Below are 22,893 nucleotides of genomic sequence, written 5' to 3' on the forward strand. Positions count from 1 at the left end.
TTTCTGTTTATCAGATGTGGAGTGTAAACTCTCTCCTTGGAAGGAAAACACCTCACTTACCCAAGTCTAAACAACTTAGGCACAGACTGGCAACAGCCAAGGTTTAGAGACTCCTCAGTACGTGCTTGGGTGCTACTGCGATTTAATCAGCTAACACTATGCAGCTTACAAACTGGTGAGCTTTCTGGTAAGCTTTCTGCTGCTTCTTTGGGCAGGACAACCCTACCCATTGGGGCCCTGGCATGTACGGTTATCCCAGCTCCAGTGACAGTTTACAGCACTACAGGCATTGACATCTGTCATCCTTAGAATTGGGGGATGTAGAAAGAAACATTCTCAACATCAAGAGCAGTTCTAACACAACACTAAAACAAAGGGTCTCCAGCCAAAATGTTAACCCATCTTTTCTCTTTTCCAATGCTGACAGACAACCTGTGCATTTCTGGCATTTTTTTTTGTTTTTATTTTAGATTTCCAGCACTCTTTTTTTTTCTTTTTATCTCCAAAACAATGCAACCACGTTTCAAGCTTTGATTGATGAAAGAAAAATTTCCCTGAATCACAGCATTTTATTACATGGAAAATACATTAGGGACAAAAACAATCTGTAATAAAAATCAGAACCAGCAAAATCTGAGGTGGAATTTTTTAAAAAGCCTCACGAAGAGCACATAAAATACTTGCCTCAGCCATCAGTCCCTTTTCCCTTTCCCCAATCCCTACCCGAGTCAGTCTTTCAGATAAAAGCTAACCCCTCCTGACAAGGAGTTTCTAAAAGCCTTTTAGCAATGAAACAAGGTGGTCTTCCTGCAAAGTTATCAACTTCCTTCTGCTGCGAGGTTATGCGTAGTTTGCTTTTAACATTCAGCTGATTTCTGTCAAAGCCTTCCTGAAACCATGTCTCTTTCAAATGAGCTTCGCGTAAAGAATGGCCCAAGGATGTTAAGTGGGCAGATCAATTTCTGCGGATGTCACGAATGATGATGTGGTTTGCAGATGTAATCGTCAATGGCACTAAATGGGGCAAGCAATTATCCATAAAGGTGCTAAAATGGGCATTAACTCCGATTTACACTAGGGACAGAGGCTAGTGACATGTACTACTAAATGTTAAGCGATCAACGGAAACTGAATAAAGGCTCTAAAAGTTAGCTGCATTTAAATTACTTGCTTGACAATTTACTGACACATAGCATGTTAAAAATCTATTAACAACCACATTCACATTTACTTCCACGGACTTGCAGCATTTCACAGGTCCCTGCTGCAAATTAGTCTTCTGACTAAGTCACATTTTCCTTCGTTGTCATTTTTCAGCTTTTTTGCTTCGACTAATTGGATAATCTAATCCTTTGTGTTATTTATATTTGAGTCAATGCAATTTTAAAGCAACTTGTTCTAAAAAGAAATACATTTCTACTTTTCCATTTTACCCTGACTGTTTGCCAGCCGCTCAGATTCTCTCCAGCCATGAAAGGTGGGGGGGCGGGGGGGGGGGTGCCAAGGGGGACGTGATCTGTGTTCTAATTGCACAGTGAGAGGTGCTCTCAGCAGGGCAATTTAATCTGTGCTCTTTTACTGAGATGGAGTGCCTCTCTTTAACACAAAGCTCCAATTTGATGCCTAGAGAGGTGGCAGAATTGACCTTAGGTGTGACAGGCAGCTTGGGACTCACGCTTGGATAGTACCTAAATAATATATTCCCTAGTTGCAGCATGTTCATAAATGGACTATACTTCAGTCAGAAGATAACATCAAAACAGCTTGCTACCAGTAAGTACTCCCTAATGGCATAGCACGTTTATCCAGTGAGTAGTTAAGTGATATGGACCAGTAAGATCCCAGCAGCAATACCTAGTCTGTGCTCTGATTTAGTTGATCTCAGCCAGGGTGGCAGTCGGGGTGCCATAATTGGACTACGCTGTCCTGTCTTAGAGGGGAACATTGGTTGGGGTTCCCACTCCTAATTGTGATCCTTGCTGGAAAGTGAGCATATGAGGGTGTTGGGTGAGGACAGGATTGAGCTTGGCTGTGGTGTCCCTGTGGTTGAACAGCCTGCCAACACTCACTATCAGAATTCACTCATAAATAATAGACACTTGGGAGAAGTACTGCAGAACTGCCAGAATCAATGGAATTGTGCCCCAGCAAGGTGATAAGGCCTTCAGGAAAGCAATGAAGAAAACTGCTGAGATTTTAAAAAAATTAATAGATTTGTTAATCCCAAATTCTTTTTCATCCTTATTTCTATGTACTTACTCCACACGGTGAGATTGGCTGATGCATTCACTGCTCCCTTAGAATTCACTGCAAAGCAGGTATATGTCCCTGCATCTTGAATATGAACTGGTTTTATCAGCAGCCCACCTGATTCCAGAAGCGCAAACCGTGGAATCTGTACTGACCCACTCGCCAAAATCTTATTACCTGTAACAAAAAGAAGCTATTCAGTAAACTCCGATACGCATAGCAGGACAGCTCCCAGCAGTATACAGGAACAGCAATGCAGACAATGTACAAGTTAGTATGGAGTGTGAAAGGAATAGGGAAAGAAAAGAGTGCAATAAATCTGATAAACCACATCGTCTTCATGATCTGGAGGTCGAGTTTCCATTTATTTCCGTCAGTAATATCAGTGAAATCCTGACAGAATCGGCCAAACCAGTGCAAAAAATTGGGGAATTTTAAACATAAGTGAGTTACGCCCAAAACTGTGTTCCCTGCGATCTTTTACTCTCACTCAAGATTTAATTCGCCTGGATCAGGCCCCGCCCACAAAACTGGCTACGCTCCCAGGTAGAAATTGTGAGTTTCTGCCGACTGCGCTGGTTCGGGAAGGCTCTTCAAATTGCACTCATTTTTTTTAAAAATAGGTGCACAGGCACTAGCAGTCATGTTTTAGAAAAAAAATCATATCAAAATATATTTAATTTTCAAAGAAACTGACTAGTGTACACCAATGAAACTATTAAATGGTTCAGTATAGTTTTTTTTAAAAGTCATTTTCAGTGATTTTAAATCAGGTTACTCAAAGGTGGAGGGCTGGACACCCTTATTAAAAATGCTAATTTTTGGTGATAAAGCCATTTTCAGCTGCATTAATAAAACTGCACCAGGTTACCACTCTTAAATACATCAAGGAATACTTTTTAGTGGAAAGAAAAGAAACAATTACGTTCTGTTACGCTGCCCAACTGCGCTGGTTCATCGAAGATTTTAGGTTTGTGATTATGCAAATAAAATTTAGCGGAAACTTGAACTGTAACCAAAGAGCACAATTTCAAGAGCATATTTGGGCGCAATTTCCGATTGCGCCCAAAGTGGAAACCTTATGCCCCGATACTTCTTTTTAATTCATTCATGGGATGTGGGCATCGCTGGCGAGGCCGGCATCTATTGCCCATCCCTAATTGCCCTTGAGAAGGTGGTGGTGAGCCGCCTTCTTGAACCTCTGCAGTCCATGTGGTGAAGGTTCTCCCACAGTGCTGTTAGGAAGGGAGTTCCAGGATTTTGACCCAGCGACGATGAAGGAATGGCGATATAATTCCAAGTCGGGATGGTGTGTGACTTGGAGGGGAACGTGCAGGTGGTGTTGTTCCCATGTACCTGCTGCTCTTGTCCTTCTAGATGGTAGAGGTCGCGGGTTTGGGAGGTGCTGTCGAAGAAGCCTTGGCGAGCTGCTGCAGTGCATCCTGTGGATGGTACACACTGCAGCCACTGTGCGCCGGTGGAGAAGGGAGTGAATGTTTAGGGTGGTAGATGGGGTGCCAATCAAGTGGGCTGCTTTGTGCTGGATTGTGTAAAGCTTCTTGAGTGTTGTTGGAGTGCACTCATCCAGGCAAGTGGAGAGTATTCCATCACACTCCTGACTTGCGCTTTGCAGATAGTGGAAAGGCTTTGGGGAGTCAGGAGGTGAGTTACTTGCCGCAGAATACCCAGCCTCTGACCTGCTCTTGTAGCCACAGTATTTAAATGGCTGGTCCAGTTGTGCAGTTCTCCAACCTGCTTCAATTTTGTAAAATTTTTAAGTATTAATAATTGATGTTTCTTATGCAAAGTGGTTGGGGCAAAGACGCAAAGTATCTTTGATTGCTGTACTGTAGATTCAATTCCCCCTCTAATGAGCTTTTCAGCTATGCTGCTATGGGAGAAAGATGTTGAATGGAGGGGTTATCCACCAGGTTAGTTGGGTGTGCTTCTTGCCCAAGAGTTTTTTTTAATTCGTTCACGGGATGTGGGCGTCGCTGGCAAGGCCAGCATTTATTGCCCATCCCTAATTGCCCTCGAGAAGGTGGTGGTGAGCCGCCTTCTTGAACCGCTGCAGTCCATGTGGTGACGGTTCTCCCACAGTGCTGTTAGGAAGGGAGTTCCAGGATTTTGACCCAGCGACAATGAAGGAACGGCGATATATTTCCAAGTCGGGATGGTGTGTGACTTGGAGGGGAACGTGCAGGTGGTGTTGTTCCCATGCGCCTGCTGCCCTTGTCCTTCTAGGTGGTGGACGGGGTGCCAATCAAGCGGGCTGCTTTATCTTGGATGGTGTCGAGCTTCTTGAGTGTTGTTGGAGCTGCACTCATCCAGGCAAGTGGAGAGTATTCCATCACACTCCTGACTTGTGCCTTGTAGATGGTGGAAAGGCTTTGGGGAGTCAGGAGGTGAGTCACTCGCCGCAGAATACCCAGCCTCTGACCTGCTCTCGTAGCCACAGTATTTATATGGCTGGTCCAGTTAAGTTTCTGGTCAATGGTGACCCCCAGGATGTTGATGGTGGGGGATTCGGTGATGGTAATGCCGTTGAATGTCAAGGGGAGGTGGTTAGACTCTCTCTTGTTGGAGATGGTCATTGCCTGGCACTTATCTGGCGCGAATGTTACTTGCCACTTATCAGCCCAAGCCTGGATGTTGTCCAGGTCTTGCTGCATGCAGGCTCGGACTGCTTCATTATCTGAGGGGTTGCGAATGGAACTGAACACTGTGCAGTCATCAGCGAACATCCCCATTTCTGACCTTATGATGGAGGGAAGGTCATTGATGAAGCAGCTGAAGATGGTTGGGTCTAGGACACTGCCCTGAGGAACTCCTGCAGCAATGCCCTGGGGCTGAGATGATTGGCCTCCAACAACCACTACCATCTTCCTTTGTGCTAGGTATGACTCCAGCCACTGGAGAGTTTTCCCCCTGATTCCCATTGACTTCAATTTTACTCGGGCTCCTTGGTGCCACACTCGGTCAAATGCTGCCTTGATGTCAAGGGCAGTCACTCTCACTTCACCTCTGGAATTCAGCTCTTTTGTCCATGTTTGGACCAAGGCTGTAATGAGGTCTGGAGCCGAGTGGTCCTGGCGGAACCCAAACTGAGCATCGGTGAGCAGGTTATTGGTGAGTAAGTGCCGCTTGATAGCACTGTCGACGACACCTTCCATCACTTTGCTGATGATTGAGAGTAGACTGATGGGGCGGTAATTGGCCGGATTGGATTTGTCCTGCTTTTTGTGGACAGGACATACCTGGGCAATTTTCCACATTGTCGGGTGGATGCCAGTGTTGTAGCTGTACTGGAACAGCTTGGCTAGAGGCGCAGCTAGTTCTGGAGCACAAGTCTTCAGCACTACAGCTGGGATGCTGTCGGGGCCCATAGCCTTTGCTGTATCCAGTGCACTCAGCCGTTTCTTGATATCACGTGGAGTGAATCGAATTGGCCGAAGACTGGCTTCCGTGATGGTGGGGATATCGGGAGGAGGCTGAGATGGATCATCCACTCGGCACTTCTGGCTGAAGATGGTTGCAAACGCTTCAGCCTTGTCTTTTGCACTCACGTGCTGGACTCCGCCATCATTGAGAATGGGGATGTTTGCAGAGCCTCCTCCTCCCGTTAGTTGTTTCATTGTCCACCACCATTCACGACTGGATGTGGCAGGACTGCAGAGCTTTGATCTGATCCGTTGGTTGTGGAATCGCTTAGCTCTGTCTATAGCATGTTGCTTCCGCTGTTTAGCATGCATGTAGTCCTGAGTTGTAGCTTCACCAGGTTGGCACCTCATTTTTCGGTACGCCTGGTGCTGCTCCTGGCATGCTCTTCTACACTCCTCATTCAACCAGGGTTGATCCCCTGGCTTGTTGGTAATGGTAGAGTGAGGAATATGCCGGGCCATGAGGTTACAGATTGTGCTGGAATACAATTCTGCTGCTGCTGATGGCCCACAGCGCCTCATGGATGCCCAGTTTTGAGCTGCTAGATCTGTTCTGAATCTATCCCATTTAGCACGGTGGTAGTGCCACACAACACGTTGGATGGTGTCCTCAGTGCGAAGACGGGATTTCATCTCCACGAGGACTGTGCGGTGGTCACTCCTACCAATACTGTCATGGACAGATGCATTTGCGACAGGTAGATTGGTGAGGACGAGGTCAAGTAAGTTTTTCCCTCGTGTTGGTTCACTCACCACCTGCCGCAGGCCCAGTCTGGCAGCTATGTCCTTCAGGACTCGGCCAGCTCGGTCAGTAGTGGTGCTGCCGAGCCACTCTTGGTGATGGACATTGAAGTCCCCCACCCAGAGTACATTTTGTGCCCTTGCTGCCCTCAGTGCTTCCTCCAAGTGGTGTTCAACATGGAGGAGGACTGATTCATCAGCTGAGGGAGGACGGTAGGTGGTAATCAGCAGGAGGTTTCCTTGCCCATGTTTGACCTGATGCCATGAGATTTCATGGGGTCCAGAGTCAATGTTGAGGACTCCCAGGGCCACTCCCTCCTGACTGTATATCACTGTACCACCACCTCTGGTGGGTCAGTCCTGCCGGTGGGACAGGACATACCCAGGGATGGTGATGGAAGAGTCTGGGACGTTGGCTGAAAGATATGATTCTGTGAGTATGGCTATGTCAGGCTGTTGCTTGACTAGTCTGTGGGACAGCTCTCCCAATTTTGGCACAAGTCCCCAGATGTTAGTAAGGAGGACCTTGCAGCGTCGACTGGGCTTGGTGTTTTGCCGTTGTCGTGTCCGGTGCCTAGTGGTCTGATGCCGGGTGGTCCGTCCGGTTTTATTCTTATTATGACTTTTCGTAGTGAGATTTTACAACTGAGTGGCTTGCTAGGCCATTTCAGAGGGCAATTAAGAATCAACCACATTGCTGTGGGTCTGGAGTCACATATAGGCCAGACCGGGTAAGGGCGGCAGGCTTCCTTCCCGAAAGGACATTAGTGAACCAGATGGGTTTTTACGACAATCCGGTAGTTTCATGGCTATCATTACTGATACTAGTATTTTAATTCCAGATTTTATTTTAATTGATTGAATTTAATTAATTAATTGAATTTAAATTCGCCAGCTGCCGTGGCGGGATTTGAACTCATGACTCTGGATTTTAGTCCAGGCCTCTGGATTACTAGCCCAGTAACATAACCACTATGCTACCGTACCCCAGTGGCCTGCAGTCAGGTTACCTACCCTGTCATCTCAAATGTGTGTGGTCTGCAGTAAAGGGAGCTCATGAGGTGAGGAAATCAGGAATAAAAATGCTAACATTTCTTCATAATATGATAAATGCCCTGACAAAAGTTTCACATTTTGCTCCATAAAAATAACGATCAGATCAGAAGAACTGTTTGCAAGTCAAACTTCCACACACCTCCTTGCTTAGCCCTGTCAATATACATGGTCTTCACAATTTAAAAAAAATAGAAGTATGAACGTTTTTGAGAGAGGAAATAGTGGTCTGGCTGGAGAGTAATTTTATATGTTTCTCATTATAGCTGAGAAAGCCTGGGGTTATAGGAAGCAAAATTTGTACTTACAATCTTCCCTGTTCAAAGCATGAAGTGATTCTGCAGCTGTGTTCCCTATCAATTATCACCAGTTCTGGTGGGGCTAGAGGTTGGGTTCAAGTCGTTACACAAAATGACATACTTTGTGAAAAGAAAACCTTCATTATAGGACTGCAGTGTTCATAGAAAGAGACCTTTGAATTTTTGAAGCAGACAGTTTGACTGGATAGAAGATTTTTGATGTTAGTTGTTGGCAGTGCATGGAAAAACAATTGTAATATTAAAATTATTTTGTTTGTGATATAGTGAAAGATAAAAACAAATTGTTCCATTCTTCCCCAAGGTAATGTTTTAAAATATTTGCCTGTCTTCCAGATAATGCCGGGCTTTGGTGCTCCAGAAACCTCACAGTGTAAAACTGCAGCTGCTCCATCTGTTACTGCAGTATCTGATGGAGCTCTGACAAAGGATGGTGCAATGTCTGAAAAAAAACATCAACAAAAAGAGAATAATGACTTTTAGAATATCCAGGCATTTTAGAGTTTCTATTTTGGGCAGGAAAAATAAACCTAAGCCATTTTAATATGAAATCCCTTTTTCTTACATCCCTTTGCATTATCACAATCATTGACAAGCTTCCTTCCCTTCCAAATTGACTGTGTGTATGAGCAATCTGTGTATTACCACACAGAACATAATTAGGCACCTTAAATTGTCTTATCACAAAACTCATCTGTTGGAAGACCTCATGTATTGAAGATTGATGATCATTTCTGGCTAAGCCCTTTTGTTGCCAGCTATAATTATGCATTCAACAAAAGCACAGCACATCCTTAAAAGAAACTGCCCTTTCGAAGTTGATACAATGTAAGACAACAAACTTATTTACCCGATAGTGGGAAGTTGATGGCTTTGGCAAAAACGGGTACAATAAAGAGAAATTGGGTAAAAAGAAACTGACCTTTCTTAGTTAATACGACTGAGACAACAAGCTTACTTGCTTGATGTTGTTGAGTTATGGACAATACTAAGAATATCTAATTGATTGTGGCAATCTGTGGTTCTTCCTTCACAAGCAACAGTCTACTGCACAAGTAAGCATTCACCCATTAACAGTAATAAATTCTATCAGTGTGCACGCTCATATAATATTTGTCCTTCTCTTAGTAACTGTGGATCCTACACAACAAAGCTATTAATTCATACAGGCGTTATTTTTCATTTTGGGTTGTGCATGGTTCACCTTTTGTATAGAGAAACAATAATCAAAATCAGAATTTGAAAATATTGAGAACTCAAAAGCAATAATTGCTTATATACTTTAGTAGCATTGTAGATTCTATTTTACAAATCTATTTGGCCAGTTCTTTCTTCTCTGCTACCTCCTCACCCCCTCATTCCTCTAATCAACTGAGCTCACTTCCTACAACCTATAGCTTTTCTCCATTACTCAGTTTTAATCAAACTGATCTGCTTCATGCTGCCTATCAGTTGCTCCATCAACTCCCATCCGACCCCATTCCTTACTAACCACGTTCCTCTTCTCAGTCCCATGCTTGCCAACATAGTCAATTTTTCCCTACTCTTAGACATCATTCCCACCCACTTTCAAAACCATCAATCCATTATTAAAAAAAGCCTTTCTTTTGATCCCTTTATTTTCTCAAACTATCATTGTCTCTAGCCTGCCCTTTCTTTACACGGTCTTTGAACGTGTCATCACCACTCAACTTCATGCTCACCTTTCTCACCATTCCATATTTGAGTCTCTGTAAATCCAATTTCCAACTTGCCCACAACCCCAGGATCACTGTTGTCATAGTCAGTGACATCTTGCATGACTGTGACCATGGCTTGCTGTCCCTCTCTTTTCCCTCCTTAACACTGCCTTTGACATTTTGACCACTCCATTCTGCTCTATTGTCTCTCTTCTCTGATCCACCTGTCCTAAGTCCTATTTATCCTGATGCAAACAAGACATGTGCTCAAAAAATTCTCCTCTTGTCACACATGGTCACTTCCTAGGTGGCGCACAACTCCATTCTTGGTGATCTCCTATTCATCATTTACATTCCACCTTAATGGCATCATCTGAAAATACAAATTTAGCTTCAATATGTACGGTGACACCCAACTCTATTTCCCTGCTACCACCATTGATTCCAAAATTGTTGCTATATTATTTATCTGTCAACAAATAATCCAGTATGAGCCAAAATTTTCTTCAGTTAACATCAACAAAACTGAAGCCGCCTTTTTGGCTATGCCAGTACCTATTTGCCTCTGGATCTGACCGCATAAACCTCCTCACTACCCACTCAAGCTAAATCTGGTGGTGTGAAAACTCTTCATCATGGTTGACTCTGATGAGAGTTTTTTTTCCCTCACAAACAGTCCGTTCCCAAATTTCATTCCACCTTCGGAACATTGTGCGCTTACACCTTGACCTCTTCCTGACCATTACTGATACCTTAATCCATGTCTTCAAAGATTCATTTCTCAAAAGCACTTCTTTCTAACATCCCTGCCTCAACCTTTCACAAACTTCAATTAATCCAGAGCTCTATGGCTCGTGTCCTTTCTCACACAAAGTCTCTGCCAAGGTCTGCTGGCTGTCTATGGCCCAACAATTTGATTTTAAAATCCTCAATTTTATATGCTTCATAGCCTCAAACCACCGATTGAGTGTGATCTTCGCTAGACACATGTCCCAGCTCCTCTGACTCTGGATTTATTGCTTGTCCCCTATTCCCTCTGCTCCGCTGTCAGTAGCCGATTTTTCAGTCACTAAGCCTTGTTCTCTGAAATTCTCTCCCAAAACCGCTTCATCTTGATGACTTCCTCCCTTACAAAGCCTTCTAACACCCATTTCTTCACCAGTGCTTTCAGTTTCCCTGTCTATATTCCCTTTTCCTGCTTGGTGTACACCATTCTACCTTGTAAAGTGTTTTTACTTAAGGAGCACTATATAAATTTAAGCTGTTCATTCCAAGTGATGCAATATTAATGCACTCCTTTGGATTTAACATATGGGATCTCTGTTTTTATAATCCTGCAGCTGCATTAACTTGAAGCAACTGACGCACACAAAGTGGAAGGAAGCTCGGAGCAAATCCTCTTATTTATTTTCAGAAACTGCAATATATTTTGCTATAAACTAAGTACAACCAGAGAAAGATCATATTTGTTATTACTAAATTTTAAATAGAGGTTCGTTAGTGCTTCAAAATAAAATAACAAATACTTTCTCAAAGTATAGTTTTGTAAAACTTGGTTTTTGATTGATTAAAAATTGCTGGAATGTAAAGCAAAACTATAAAAAATGTCTCTCAGAAGCTCCAGCTGTGTTTGCCCCCAAGTAAGCAAGGGATAATGACAGAGTCAGTGGATTTGAGGAATTCTGAAGTGTGTGTACTGAGGGGAATGTTATGCATGGACACATTTATCTCTTGAGATTTGAAGGACTTAATTCAACTTTTGATAAAGAGATTAACATACTTTTTCACAAATGTCATTGTGTTAAAATAATGTGGAATGTTATAAAGCATAACTTTAACAAAGCCTCACACATATGGAACAGCTCTCTGTTTATAGCACACTCTGAAGCAATTCAAACTGTATATTATTTTTGGACATAGGGTTATGGTGTTACTGTGGCCCCAAAAGAGTTCAGTGCTATGTCTGAATCAGGAACTCCATACAACTAAATAAGAAGGGAAGCAATGTGGAACACAAAAGTAATGTGCATGGTTCAGGAATGTGTTTAGCTGGAGGTAACTGTAAACTCATTCCACTGTTCTAACTTTCCTTTGACCCTAACAGTCAGAGGCAGGCTTGGATTCCCACCCGAGAGCAATGAGAGCAGTTTGATACTTACTGGTAACAGTGAGATACGAAGGCGTTTGAATCTCGCCTGCTTCATTCTTAGCAAAGCACTGGAATATTCCTGAGTCTTCAGGGACCAGCCCCTGGATCTGCAGGATCCCGCTTACCATCTCCTTATATCTGCTGTTGTTCAACATTATTACTGGCACTGAATCTTTGTACCATTCCAGACTAGGTAGAGGTATACCTGTAAATAATAAAAAGTTAAAACCATACAATGCATATGCTCTTTTTAACTTTCCATTTTTGAATGATAGCTGCAAAGAAAGTAATACAAGTTAAAAAAGGTCAACATAAGACTACATACAGCACAATAGAAATATTTTAAATTTTTTCAAATTCCTAACAGTCAAATATCTTATGCGAGATTAAGCAGATCAACACAGATGTTGAAAGATTCTATCCACCAGCACAAGTGTCTTGTGGTGAGAGTTGTGACAAGGACTAAGTCTAGGAGAACAATAAGAGGCCTATTACATGCAGGGATCAATGGGACCAGGACAAGTAATGAAATTTGCACTATGAAAAATCTTAGGCATGATTTCCAGGGTTCTGAAGGATCAGTCCAACAAGAGAAGTTCTTCTTAATTAAAATAATTTTTCACATCCATAGCTTATGTACCATTGAACCTACTGTGTTTGAAACATCTTTTGTAATTTTTATTAGTTATTATTTTTTCTAGATTCAGGGTTTGCTGATAAATTTGGAGCTTTTGGTTACCAACAGAGAATGGCTTAATTCTAAGAGTAAGTCGATTTGGTGCGTTTTCTGTAATAATGAAAAGCAACCTATATTTAGCTATATTAAACTGGCCAATTTGAACTTCAATCAACGAACTGGAGTTACTGTAAAGTTAACATCCAAACGGTTGAGGATGAAGATTTAAATAAATATTTTCTATATACAAATTTGTCAATTTTCAATAGTTTAGTCACAAACTTTAGCGTTCCAAACTACTTACTGCTGTGTTGCACAAAACAGTAACGAACTGTTATACAATCTTGTCTTTTAGAAGTCAATCTGTGAGGCAGAGGCACTTTACTTGAAGAATGAAAAGCAATTCCCATTCCACATACACAAACAAATGCTAATGGTCACCTGCGGTGTCTGAAAAGTGCTGTCTATGCTTGCGCTATCTTGATTAATGTTTTGTTGCTTAATAACCTAGTGATAGATATTAATTGTTTATGGCATGTAAGTGCATTTGATGATCATTTCCCAAATGTATAGATCCATCAATAACCAATATTATTGATTTGATTGGCTTCTTTCTAATATACTTTATGCAGAGCCGAAGAACAGAACCAGTTGCGGAAGCTACTTTGAGTGTGATATCTTTCTTAAAAGAACCTGTTTTTATACTACGGAACACAGTTCAGAGAGCGGATCTATCCCATTTTTGTCACAATTTCTCATCTACATTAACAAAGTAATGAAGATAATTAGATTACTAAGTTAAAACTATCAACGGGTAACAATATTGTAGGGTAACAAAGTGCTTTGATCTAAAATGCTCCATTATACCTCAATAAAATGTTTCAAAAAGTTTGTTTTTATCTCCTATTAGCTGAAATTCCCAATTTTAATATTCACGAGGCAGCCGTACTTCATGTAAGTCTCCCAGCCGGAAGACTGCCACTTTGCTTAAGCATGTGGCAGATCTGTCACTAGCTGACTTCCATCTTTTTGAGCAGGGAACGACATCCTTCCCTGTTCTAGAAGTTAATTCCAGCACTCCAACATAATTAAAATGTACAATAATAGGCAGGGACACTGCAAAAATAAGAAATTTCTCCTTAATGGGTAGCTGAAATAAAGGACGATTTAAAAAATCCACATTTATTTGGGAGAGCGGGCAAGAATACTTTAGACTGAAGATATTTTCCCTATAGTATTGTTCCTCTTTAAGCCATTTTTAGATATAATATACATTTACAAAAAGGGGAGGGGGATTTAAGTCTGCTCTTAACACTCACCCATTGCTCTACATGGGATATCAACAATTTTTTCCACTTCACCCTGAATCCTCCTGTCAGGCTCTGCAGTAAAATATGGTGGTTCTATGGGAGAAGAGTGATGATATTAAAGGGAAACACAAATGTAGGGTTAAACACTAACCGGACATAAGTATAAGTAGGTTTTAAAGAAAACCTACCAATTTATTTATAATCATCCCCAGATAAAAGGTTCTTCCTCATAACCCAAGAGTTTTCCATTTAATCCAGCAAATTCAATACACATGAGCTCCAATGACATAGGGCAGGGATAGCCTTCAAGTAGAACATCCACGTACTAGCGCTGGCCCGGAAAATCCACGATGGGCATATCTCGGTGTAAGTACTGAAATGCTCTCGCTGGGAACCTCCGCCGCCCATCCTGGCGGACTGTCCAGGTGAGGTTCTCTGATTTACATTCCAATAGTGGGCACCTGCGCCACGAGAAGCTCCCGCCTGCTGAAGAGGCCGCAAAGTCCAGCCAAAGATTCTTGTCCCAGAGAGTTTGCCAGGTCACCCTCCCCACCACCGATTCCCTCCCCCCCACCACCAACTCAGAACCAACAAAATGGTGCCACTGCAACCACCTTTATAAAGGGGACAGTAAAAAAAATAAATTGGCCTTTTTCTTCGCGTGTGCAAGCCACAGTCATGGCAGGTCCCCACAACCGCTGGATGTGTGCCTGGTATGATCATACACCAGATCCCACTGAAGGCTTGGTGCATGGGAACTCCCAACGTAGGGAGTCCGTGCCCCAGCCCCCTTACGACGATGGCCATGTTTAGGGCGGACAGAGGCTTCGTCCTCAACAGGACGAAGAGGAATCCCCAGTGTAAGGGAAGATGCCAGAATGGCCATGATTTTTACTAAAACGGAGTGTAAATGCATAAATGCATAATCTTTTCTTTTTTTCCATTTGTTAATAAAAAATCTTTGAAAGATTGCAACTGAACTGTTGCATGAAGACAAATAAAATCTTTTTTCTCTATAGAGGACACAGTTCTTTTGAAAAACTTAATGGTTTTACTTTACATTAATCGATATCATAAAACATAACCAAAAAACTGTTTGAAAAGTTTTAATATTGTAAATAAATGTCTGCACTTCAAGACCTGGAGAGGAAATTCATTCCTCAGGGGGTTAGGCAAGTGTCATTACCGATAATGGACAGGTAGGCACGTGCGTGAACAGGAAGAACACTGCTGCTCTGTAATGTGGCCTCACACTCGTACATTCCGATAACAGCCGAGGTTGGATTTAAGATAGTCAATCGCCTTCCAAACACACCAATTCCACTCATCAGTTTCACACCACTTCGTTTCCAGGTAATACTCAGTCTGTCCACAGGCCTGTCGGAAATGAAATGATAAGGGCGTTAGTTTCCAAATTAGCACTCAAGTATCCCTCAGTTTTATTAATCAAGGAAGTGAGCTGTAAATATATTGCCCCAAATTTTGCTGCCAAAATAACGGCAAGTTTAATGGCGCTCGCCGTTATTAGTGTGTAAATCGTCCAGCAACTTGTGGCGAGGAAGAGATACCCCGTGAATTGCGAATCGCCACAAGTTGCTGGATGATTTGCACAACTCCGCCGTTAGCCTCACAAAAACAGCAGCTCGCCCTCAACCTCCCCGTGAGTTTCATGAAATTGCTGCATTTCCACATTAATTGCAAATTAAACTCGCCATAGAAAGTTGGGCTGGAACTTAACAGCGCAAGTACCTTTTTAATGAGGAGATTTATGTCTCTGAAATGCCACTCAACCTCTCAGGCCCAGAAAAGGAACAATTTAAACTGTGGAGTCTCATCTACAGGTAGTAAATTGTTATTAGAGATCTTTTAAATATTTATTTAAAATTTTTATCTTACTTTTCCTTTCTGTCTCTTTTTTCTCTCTTAATCCAATCTTTCTTTCCCCTTATTTCTCTTTCTGTAGGTGATTAGACTCTGATTCACCCTATTTCCTTCTCCGTCTTTCTCAATCCTTAAATCTCATTGGTTAAGGAGATTCCCCCGTTATCAGCTTGCACTTCCAGCAACTTGCAGAGCAAAATTTTTTAAACTGAATGGTGAAGAAAAAAGTCTAACTAACGGGGCACGCTCCACTCCAGCAAAATCTGGGCTATTAAATCAATGTAGCAATTTTCTGGTCATTATGATCTAAAGTGGAATGCATTGGACAATGTTAAATTCATTTTGGAAGCTATTAATATTCTTTTCCAAATGACAGATTTCTCATTTGTCCAAAGGCACCTTCTTGTAAAAGCACTATTCATAAAGTACACCCATGTGCAGCACATTGTTGAGCGGGCACCCATTATGTAATGTGACTCTCCCTTTTTCTGTCCCCTCTTTAGGTCTTCACGCGACATACCATTTGGCAACATCATCTCAGTCGCCTGCTTTTCAGTTGGCTTTGAGAAAGTGCTAAAGAATGTCACTCATCATTCTTCAATTATACTTCCCTTCCTCCAGGGAATAAACCTAACCCCTACTTGATAACCCAAAGATAGCTTGCTGGATATGAGAAATCACATTGTGGGAATTTATAGGGGCAAACAGTTTGTTACCACTCATTGGAGCAGCAGTTAGTCAACAAATGCACCATGCCAATGGACTGCTTGCAGCTCCCTAGTTCAATGCATCATTTAATCATTAGAGTTCTTCAGTGTAAAGCAGTATTCAGTCCACGGATTTCTCTTGTGTAATGATCCATTAATACTTGGCTCCAAACTAGCATTATCATTCCAGATATCCCAGAAGACCTTTCATGGAAATGATGAAAGGACATCCGAGACAACCTCGGTGGAAATACTGGCAGATATCCGAGAATTCGAGAACTCTTTCAGAAGATAAAATGTGCCTACTATAATTATATCCACATTCTTCGTATGTGTATCATATTGTGCATGGATTGTAATGGTTTCAAGGGCTCAAAGAGTATCTACAGTGAAAATGTCATTTGTAATTACAAGACTCAAATATAATAATGTATTTGATTAAATCTCTTGTTTTTAAAATATTCAGAATCATTGTGATTTATTTCTGCTTCATCAGTCAGCTTTCAAAATCAGAATGTTAAAACAAAAATAGCCCCTTCACTCTGTGATGTAAAACACAGAGTACAGATTACACAGCTCAATGATAACGGCTATTTACTGCCACCAACAATAACATTTGGATTGCCAAATATATCTCTGAAATTATAAATGACAAGAGAAAAGATGCAAAATGTTAGACCGTGATGCACGGTTAACCTTCCACTAGTAACATTGTAGGAGTAATGCCTTAAGAATATGTATCTTCAGCAGTCAGACTGAATTCTAAGAAAGGAAAAGGCTAATGCTAATTAAACCATGAAGGCTAATACAAATGAAACATTTCTTACCAGGGATAGAAAATAAGCCATCAAGACCACAGGTAGCTTGTTAAAGGGGACATAAAGATGTCCTGCCTTATCTGCATCTGTCTGTGACCCCTTTGTGTGCAAAGACCCGAGAAGCTAGGGAGTAAACAAGTGACCTGACATGATTAGGTACCCATGCTTCATTAATTCTGAGGTCATCAAGGGTGCCAATAGGGCCATGTGAGGTGATTGACATCAGAAGGGTTGAACTCTTCTAACATGTGTCACTCAGCTTGGTCAGTAGAACTGAGGAGACGTCTTTGGAAATTAAAGATACATAAGATGGTGTTTTTAACACTCAAGTCTTCAGTTCTCAGACTTCAGTCCTTAGTTTAGTTCTAGTTCTTTCAGTTCTTATAGTAGTCTTTGTAGTAGAAGGCAGAGGAGTTTTTGTCTAGAAGGCTGTGTCTGTAATATCGAAAAGTGCAACTTTGAGAGGGAGAGAGAAAGTTTACAGAAGTTAATATTGTATGGCTCTACCAGCTAGATACAGGCAGAAAAGGGTGTCACTTAGATGTACAAGCATCCCTGAGATCAAGGGAGGTGAGATTTAAGCCATCTTGTCCTGATAGTAGCACAGAAGGTGAATTCACCTAGGAACAGAGGATCCAGGAGGAACAGAAAGCACCCCTACAGAAGAAGAGGCACTTTCTGCCATCTTGGAAGGCTAACACCATCCTCCCAGAAGAAGGCAAGGCAACCAGTTCATCCACACTAATTCATAAAGAGGTTGTCTATTCTGGAAACACTGCTGATTTCAAGCACTTAGACTTTAAACTATTCAATAGACTGGCATTCTAAAGCTGTTAACTTGTTAGCTAGCTAAAGAGTCTAATTCTAAACTAATCTCACCAATTTGTATCAATCTCAGGCACTGATCACAAATGTAAATTTATAATCAGCAAGCAGTTAATGCTGAATTACTGTGACATAGCTGAACTGCCTTTGTAACCTGTCATTTTGTTAATTAGTCCCATCTACTAATTACTTGCATACTCAATCATTAAGTTTAAATGCTGCTATAATTTTAAGGTTAATAAACAATTCTTGGTTCCTGACTTTGTTGCCTGACTTATCTTTGATTCATTCACTCAGTAATTTTTGTGGATCCTAACCGGAGGTTGGTAGTGTAAATGCCAATATAATCCAACCAGATTGATTTAAGACAGTCGGTGTGCCAAATCATAAATTGGGTAGTAAACCCCAGAGGGTTCCTTGATGAGGGGTTAAGGTGAAGGTTTAAGTATTCGCCTGATGCCCTTCAATATTCTTGTTAGCGTATCAATCCCAGTGTTCTTACAACATGATTTTGTTTCAATTTTGTCAGGATCAGAAGAAATCATTAATAAAATACAAATATGCAATGTTTAGTAATATTCTGTGGGAGACATCATAAGTGAAACAGGTTGATTTCTTTCTTTCAGCTTTCTAGCTTTTAAAATAGGCCTTTGTGCCAAAAGTGATTATAATGGTTCCAAATCATTTCAAAGCTGAAATGTAAAAATAAAATATTCTTTAAAATATTTTATTATTTAAATAAATTTATTATTTCAATTGTTGACACCTTAGATAGATAACAAGTTAACAGCTTTAGAAAGCCAGTCTATTCAATAGCTTAAAGTCTTTGCATGGATTGAATCTCTGTCTGAATTAGAGGCTCGTTATATATGTTAATCTTTAGTGGATGGACGCAGAGCGGTGTTGAATTTTAAAGTAAGAATATTTTAAAACTTTGTCTAAAATTACTATAAAGATAATCTTAGATACAGGCTGGACTCAATAAATATTGGGGCTGATTCCCCAGACTCCCGACTATGAGCAGCACTTGGAGGGCACTGGTTCGGAAACCGTGGGCTGCAGCCTTCAATTTTCTGTCCATTAATTTAAATGGACAGAAAGTCAGAGGCAGTGGCCCTGATTTCCCAATCAGCACTCCTTGCTTATACCACTTCTTACTGGGGACTCCTAATTGGCCAACCCGTTCTAATTTGTGCCAATAAGAATTTCACATTTAGAAAGAAGCATTGCAAGATAAGCTGAGGCCTTTCAGTTAACTGGAGTCAATGTTGATACACTCTGCCCAGTCAGTTGTTCTTTGTTTTAGCTCCGATAAATGATTGGTAAAATCAAAAACAACATGACTAGTACAATGAAGTACCACTAAATTATACAGAGGGCTGGTCAAACCTCATTTGGAATACTGTGTTCAGTTTTGGGTACTCCACATTAGGAAGGATATATGGGCCTTGAAGAAAATGCAAAGTCAATTCATCTGGGATGAAGGGATTGAATTATGATGAGAGACTGGGTAAACTTAGGTTGTATTCCCTGGAGATGATCTGACTGAGGTGTTTGAAATAATGAAGGGAACTGACAGAATAGATAGGAAATGGCTCTTCCCTTTAATAGAGGAATCCAAAATAAGGGGATATAATCTTACAATTGGAGCTAAGCTGATAAAAAGTGAATTTAGGAAAAATGTTTTCAAATACTGGAACACACTGCCTAAGAAGGCCACTGAAGCAAACCCAACTTGGGTGCTTAAAAGGGAAAAAGATAATTACTTGGGGAGAAAAAAAGTATTAAGGGATATGGAGAAAAGACGGAATTGGGTTTAAAAAATAGAACTGCCATGGTTGACAAAAGTGGTGGAGGAGGCTTGATGGCAGAAAGGCTGGCCCAGTTCCTATGTTCCTAAGTAATGATTTGCTTTATGGGTGTGGTCTGTAATTTCCTCTACTGACTGAGAAACTATCAAGTCAGCCAGTCAGCGTTATAATTAGCAACTACTTTTTATCCAATTATAAAATCTTTGCAACAGTTTGATAGTTAATTTGGGGCAAACTTAGCATTGGCTAACGGAGAATGATGTGGCATGACACAGATTGTCAACAGTGCCTGTAAGCAAAGGACACAATAGTTATTTATGCAGACACTTGGTACATAAACTGGAAATTATGTCACAGTTTTAAGGCTTATTATACTTGGATTGAATGCTCAAGGTTTTCTCTCTCTAAATAAGAAAGTGTTGCTTGTTTCTTTGCAAAGTTGGTGGAATGGGAGAATATCTTTTTCAAAAACATAAAAATGCAATTTGGAAAGAAATAAAGAATAGCAATGAGCTCAGATACATTTTCAAGAGCATCTTTAAATATTCGGTTGTTGGCCAGGGGCTGCAGAAACTAATGAGTTTATTCCGAACTGCTGACACACCGGCAAAAGCAACTTTTGAACTGAAGTAACCTGAGTTCAGTCGCTGGCCTGAGCTGGCTGGAACCGGTTTGAATTAGCTAAGTTTTGTGAAAGACAAAGGAGATGTGATAAGACACAAGTCCTTATTTAGAAAAGGAGTAATGAGGTAATGCTACCTAAGTCCTTGGGACAGAGCCAATGAGGAGAAGACACAGACTAGGCGAGCAAGCCTAAACTAGGCGAGCAAGCCTAAACCAACGGGAGAGAGAGACAGCACAGCTTGAAGAGATAAGATTTGGAATAAGAATGAAGAATCTCGGGCGTGGAGCCAGAGTGAAGACTCCGGTGACCAACCATCGCGGAAGTGGAAGAACCTACGTCAGGGACGTAGAGACGAAGTCGAGAGAGAGAGAGAACGGAACGCCTGGCCAGCGTCAGCTCTCCTTTATATTCTGTGACCACTCAGGGAGTGTCAGAGAAACCTAGTGGGTGTGCATTTAGATCCTAGTTTGGGTATAAAACTGTATAATCTGGTGCAAACTGCATGTCGATATCTAACCAGATGTATAAGCTATATGTATATGATCTAACGACGTGAATAAAGCAAATTGAGAGTTAAGAGAGAATTGACTCTTCTCCTCTTTGTACTAAGCCAATAACCATAACCGGTGACCTCCATGGTTATTATAACAATTGAGTAAAAAGTAGTTGCTAATTAGCTATGCCACCTGTATCAATGTTCCTACCAGGACGCAGCATATCTGGGGCTTGGCCTAATTCCAAGCCATCCCACCAGACTCCAAGTTATGGTGGAGGCCCTGGAATTGCAGATGGAATTTAGTTCCATTGTGTCTATTTAAATTGTATTTGCTGCTAGAATTTCATTATATCTTTCATCAATTTTATAGCTATCAGTGTTATTCTGTTTGTATAGGAGGTTGATTTAGATAATTTACGGTAGGTGAAAGATTCTGTTTATTGGCAATTTTTCAACTTACGTGTAAAAGGCCTCCATTACCTTCCTTATCTGTCAGCATTGTTGCATCGGATTATTGGTTTGGCATTTTTAAAATCAATTGCATATCCACTGTCTAGACATGCAATTACCAATAAACAAAGTCTTGAACAAGGTCAAGTATCAAAGTTAACATACAGAAACACAGTAGTACAAACAAATAAATACAAGGTAATACATTTACAGCAACAAAAACAGACCAAAAATAAATCATACCACAAATCATACATCCAAGTAAATAAACAGAGATATTACAGGATGTTATAGGGCTGCATTTTAACAAATGGCTAAGAGAATCTAATAGAATTAAAGGGGGCTGCAGGTCACAATTATGGCCATTATGTCAGGATTGCAGCGCCTGTGCTCGCGCCTAAGTTTGTGCGGTCAGTGTGTCATTAACATGGGGCAGGGTTGTAAGTGCCATCATGGGCGAATCTCTGGCCCCCTCTCTACCAACTCCACCAATAGCGTCTGCAGATCCTTTAAAAGAAATCCTTCTCTTTGTGGTCCAAACCGCTTCCCCGGCACGGACCCCAATGGAGCCCACCGTCCTCCACTGATACACCCGGTCCTGACTGAGCCAAAGGAGTGGGGAGTCCTGGTGTAGGGAGGTCCTGCCTCCGGCCACGCCCTTTGCCTTGTAAAAGGCAGACAAAGGTTCCATCCAATAAGGTAACTAGGAAACTCCCCGGAACATCTTCTGGGAGGTTCTGCCGGTCTCCCGCCAGAGTTACAGCAGTAGACTGGCAAAACCTCTGAGGAATTTCAGCCCCAAGTTTCTCAAAAATACAGAAAGTCATTTGCAATCCTAGGGATTGTCCCCAATTGCATAATTTTCAGTCAGAAAAATTACAATTTTTAGACTACAAGTGGATTCCCTAGGATATTGTTCTTGCTAAGTCTTAGAATATGCTTATAACAACAGATGCGTTAGAAAATGGAATGTACAATATATTATTATAGAATAACTAGTTGATCTCCTGTGGCATTCCCACCCAAGAAGGACTGGGCAGGACTTCATCCCGCCACAACCCATTTTCCTGGTCCAAGGGTAATTATGCATGTCCACCGCTACCATGAAGGGAAATTCCAGCAGTGCTACAGTAGTACTGCAGTGCCTGAAGAAACAGGTAAAGGGGACACAAGGCCCTAATGATCAGATAGTCCTTTAAATTGTTAGGCCTCAGATTGAACCACGGTAAAGGAATACAACCTAATGGGTGGGATGGGTGCTCACTGCGAGACCTTGTCCTCCTGAAAGGGGCATTGGTGGAGCCTTCTGCCACTGTCTCAGTGATTACTGCCACCCTTCTCCTGGTGATCTCTGAGGTTGGCAGATAGCAGGGTTGGCTTGCTGAGCCCTACCTCACCACTGTAATTTACGTGCAGTGGGTGGGTAGGGTCCACCAGTGGCCATCCAGTGGGAGGAAAACCCAGGTCAGAGTAGAGACAAATAGTAGATCTGACCGCCCCACTCTTCTGCTGCTTTCGCCGCTATTCTGCCCAATTTGCAGCGTTAGACAGCTGGGGAAAATTGGATCAGGGAATGCAGATGTAATTCAGTCCTCATTTTGAAGTCGTACATTTATTTTATGGCATTATTTTTGTATATTCCATTATAAATTCCTATGTCTACAT

General features: G+C 41.6%; 1 protein-coding gene across 1 annotated transcript in view; it reads right to left on the bottom strand.

Moving 5' to 3' along the window:
• The window catches only part of sdk1a (sidekick cell adhesion molecule 1a), a 682,245-nt gene that overhangs the window by 192,343 nt on the left and 467,009 nt on the right, over positions 1-22,893 (bottom strand). The window contains exons 7-11 of the mRNA XM_068002895.1: positions 14,802-14,992; positions 13,625-13,708; positions 11,640-11,834; positions 8,127-8,243; positions 2,260-2,427 (exon numbers count right to left, since the gene is read on the bottom strand). Coding sequence (XP_067858996.1) covers positions 2,260-2,427; positions 8,127-8,243; positions 11,640-11,834; positions 13,625-13,708; positions 14,802-14,992 — 755 coding nt within the window. The remainder of the gene's footprint in view (positions 1-2,259; positions 2,428-8,126; positions 8,244-11,639; positions 11,835-13,624; positions 13,709-14,801; positions 14,993-22,893) is intronic.

Source organism: Heptranchias perlo, chromosome 22 (assembly GCF_035084215.1).
Source record: "Heptranchias perlo isolate sHepPer1 chromosome 22, sHepPer1.hap1, whole genome shotgun sequence".
Taxonomy (NCBI): domain Eukaryota; kingdom Metazoa; phylum Chordata; class Chondrichthyes; order Hexanchiformes; family Hexanchidae; genus Heptranchias; species Heptranchias perlo.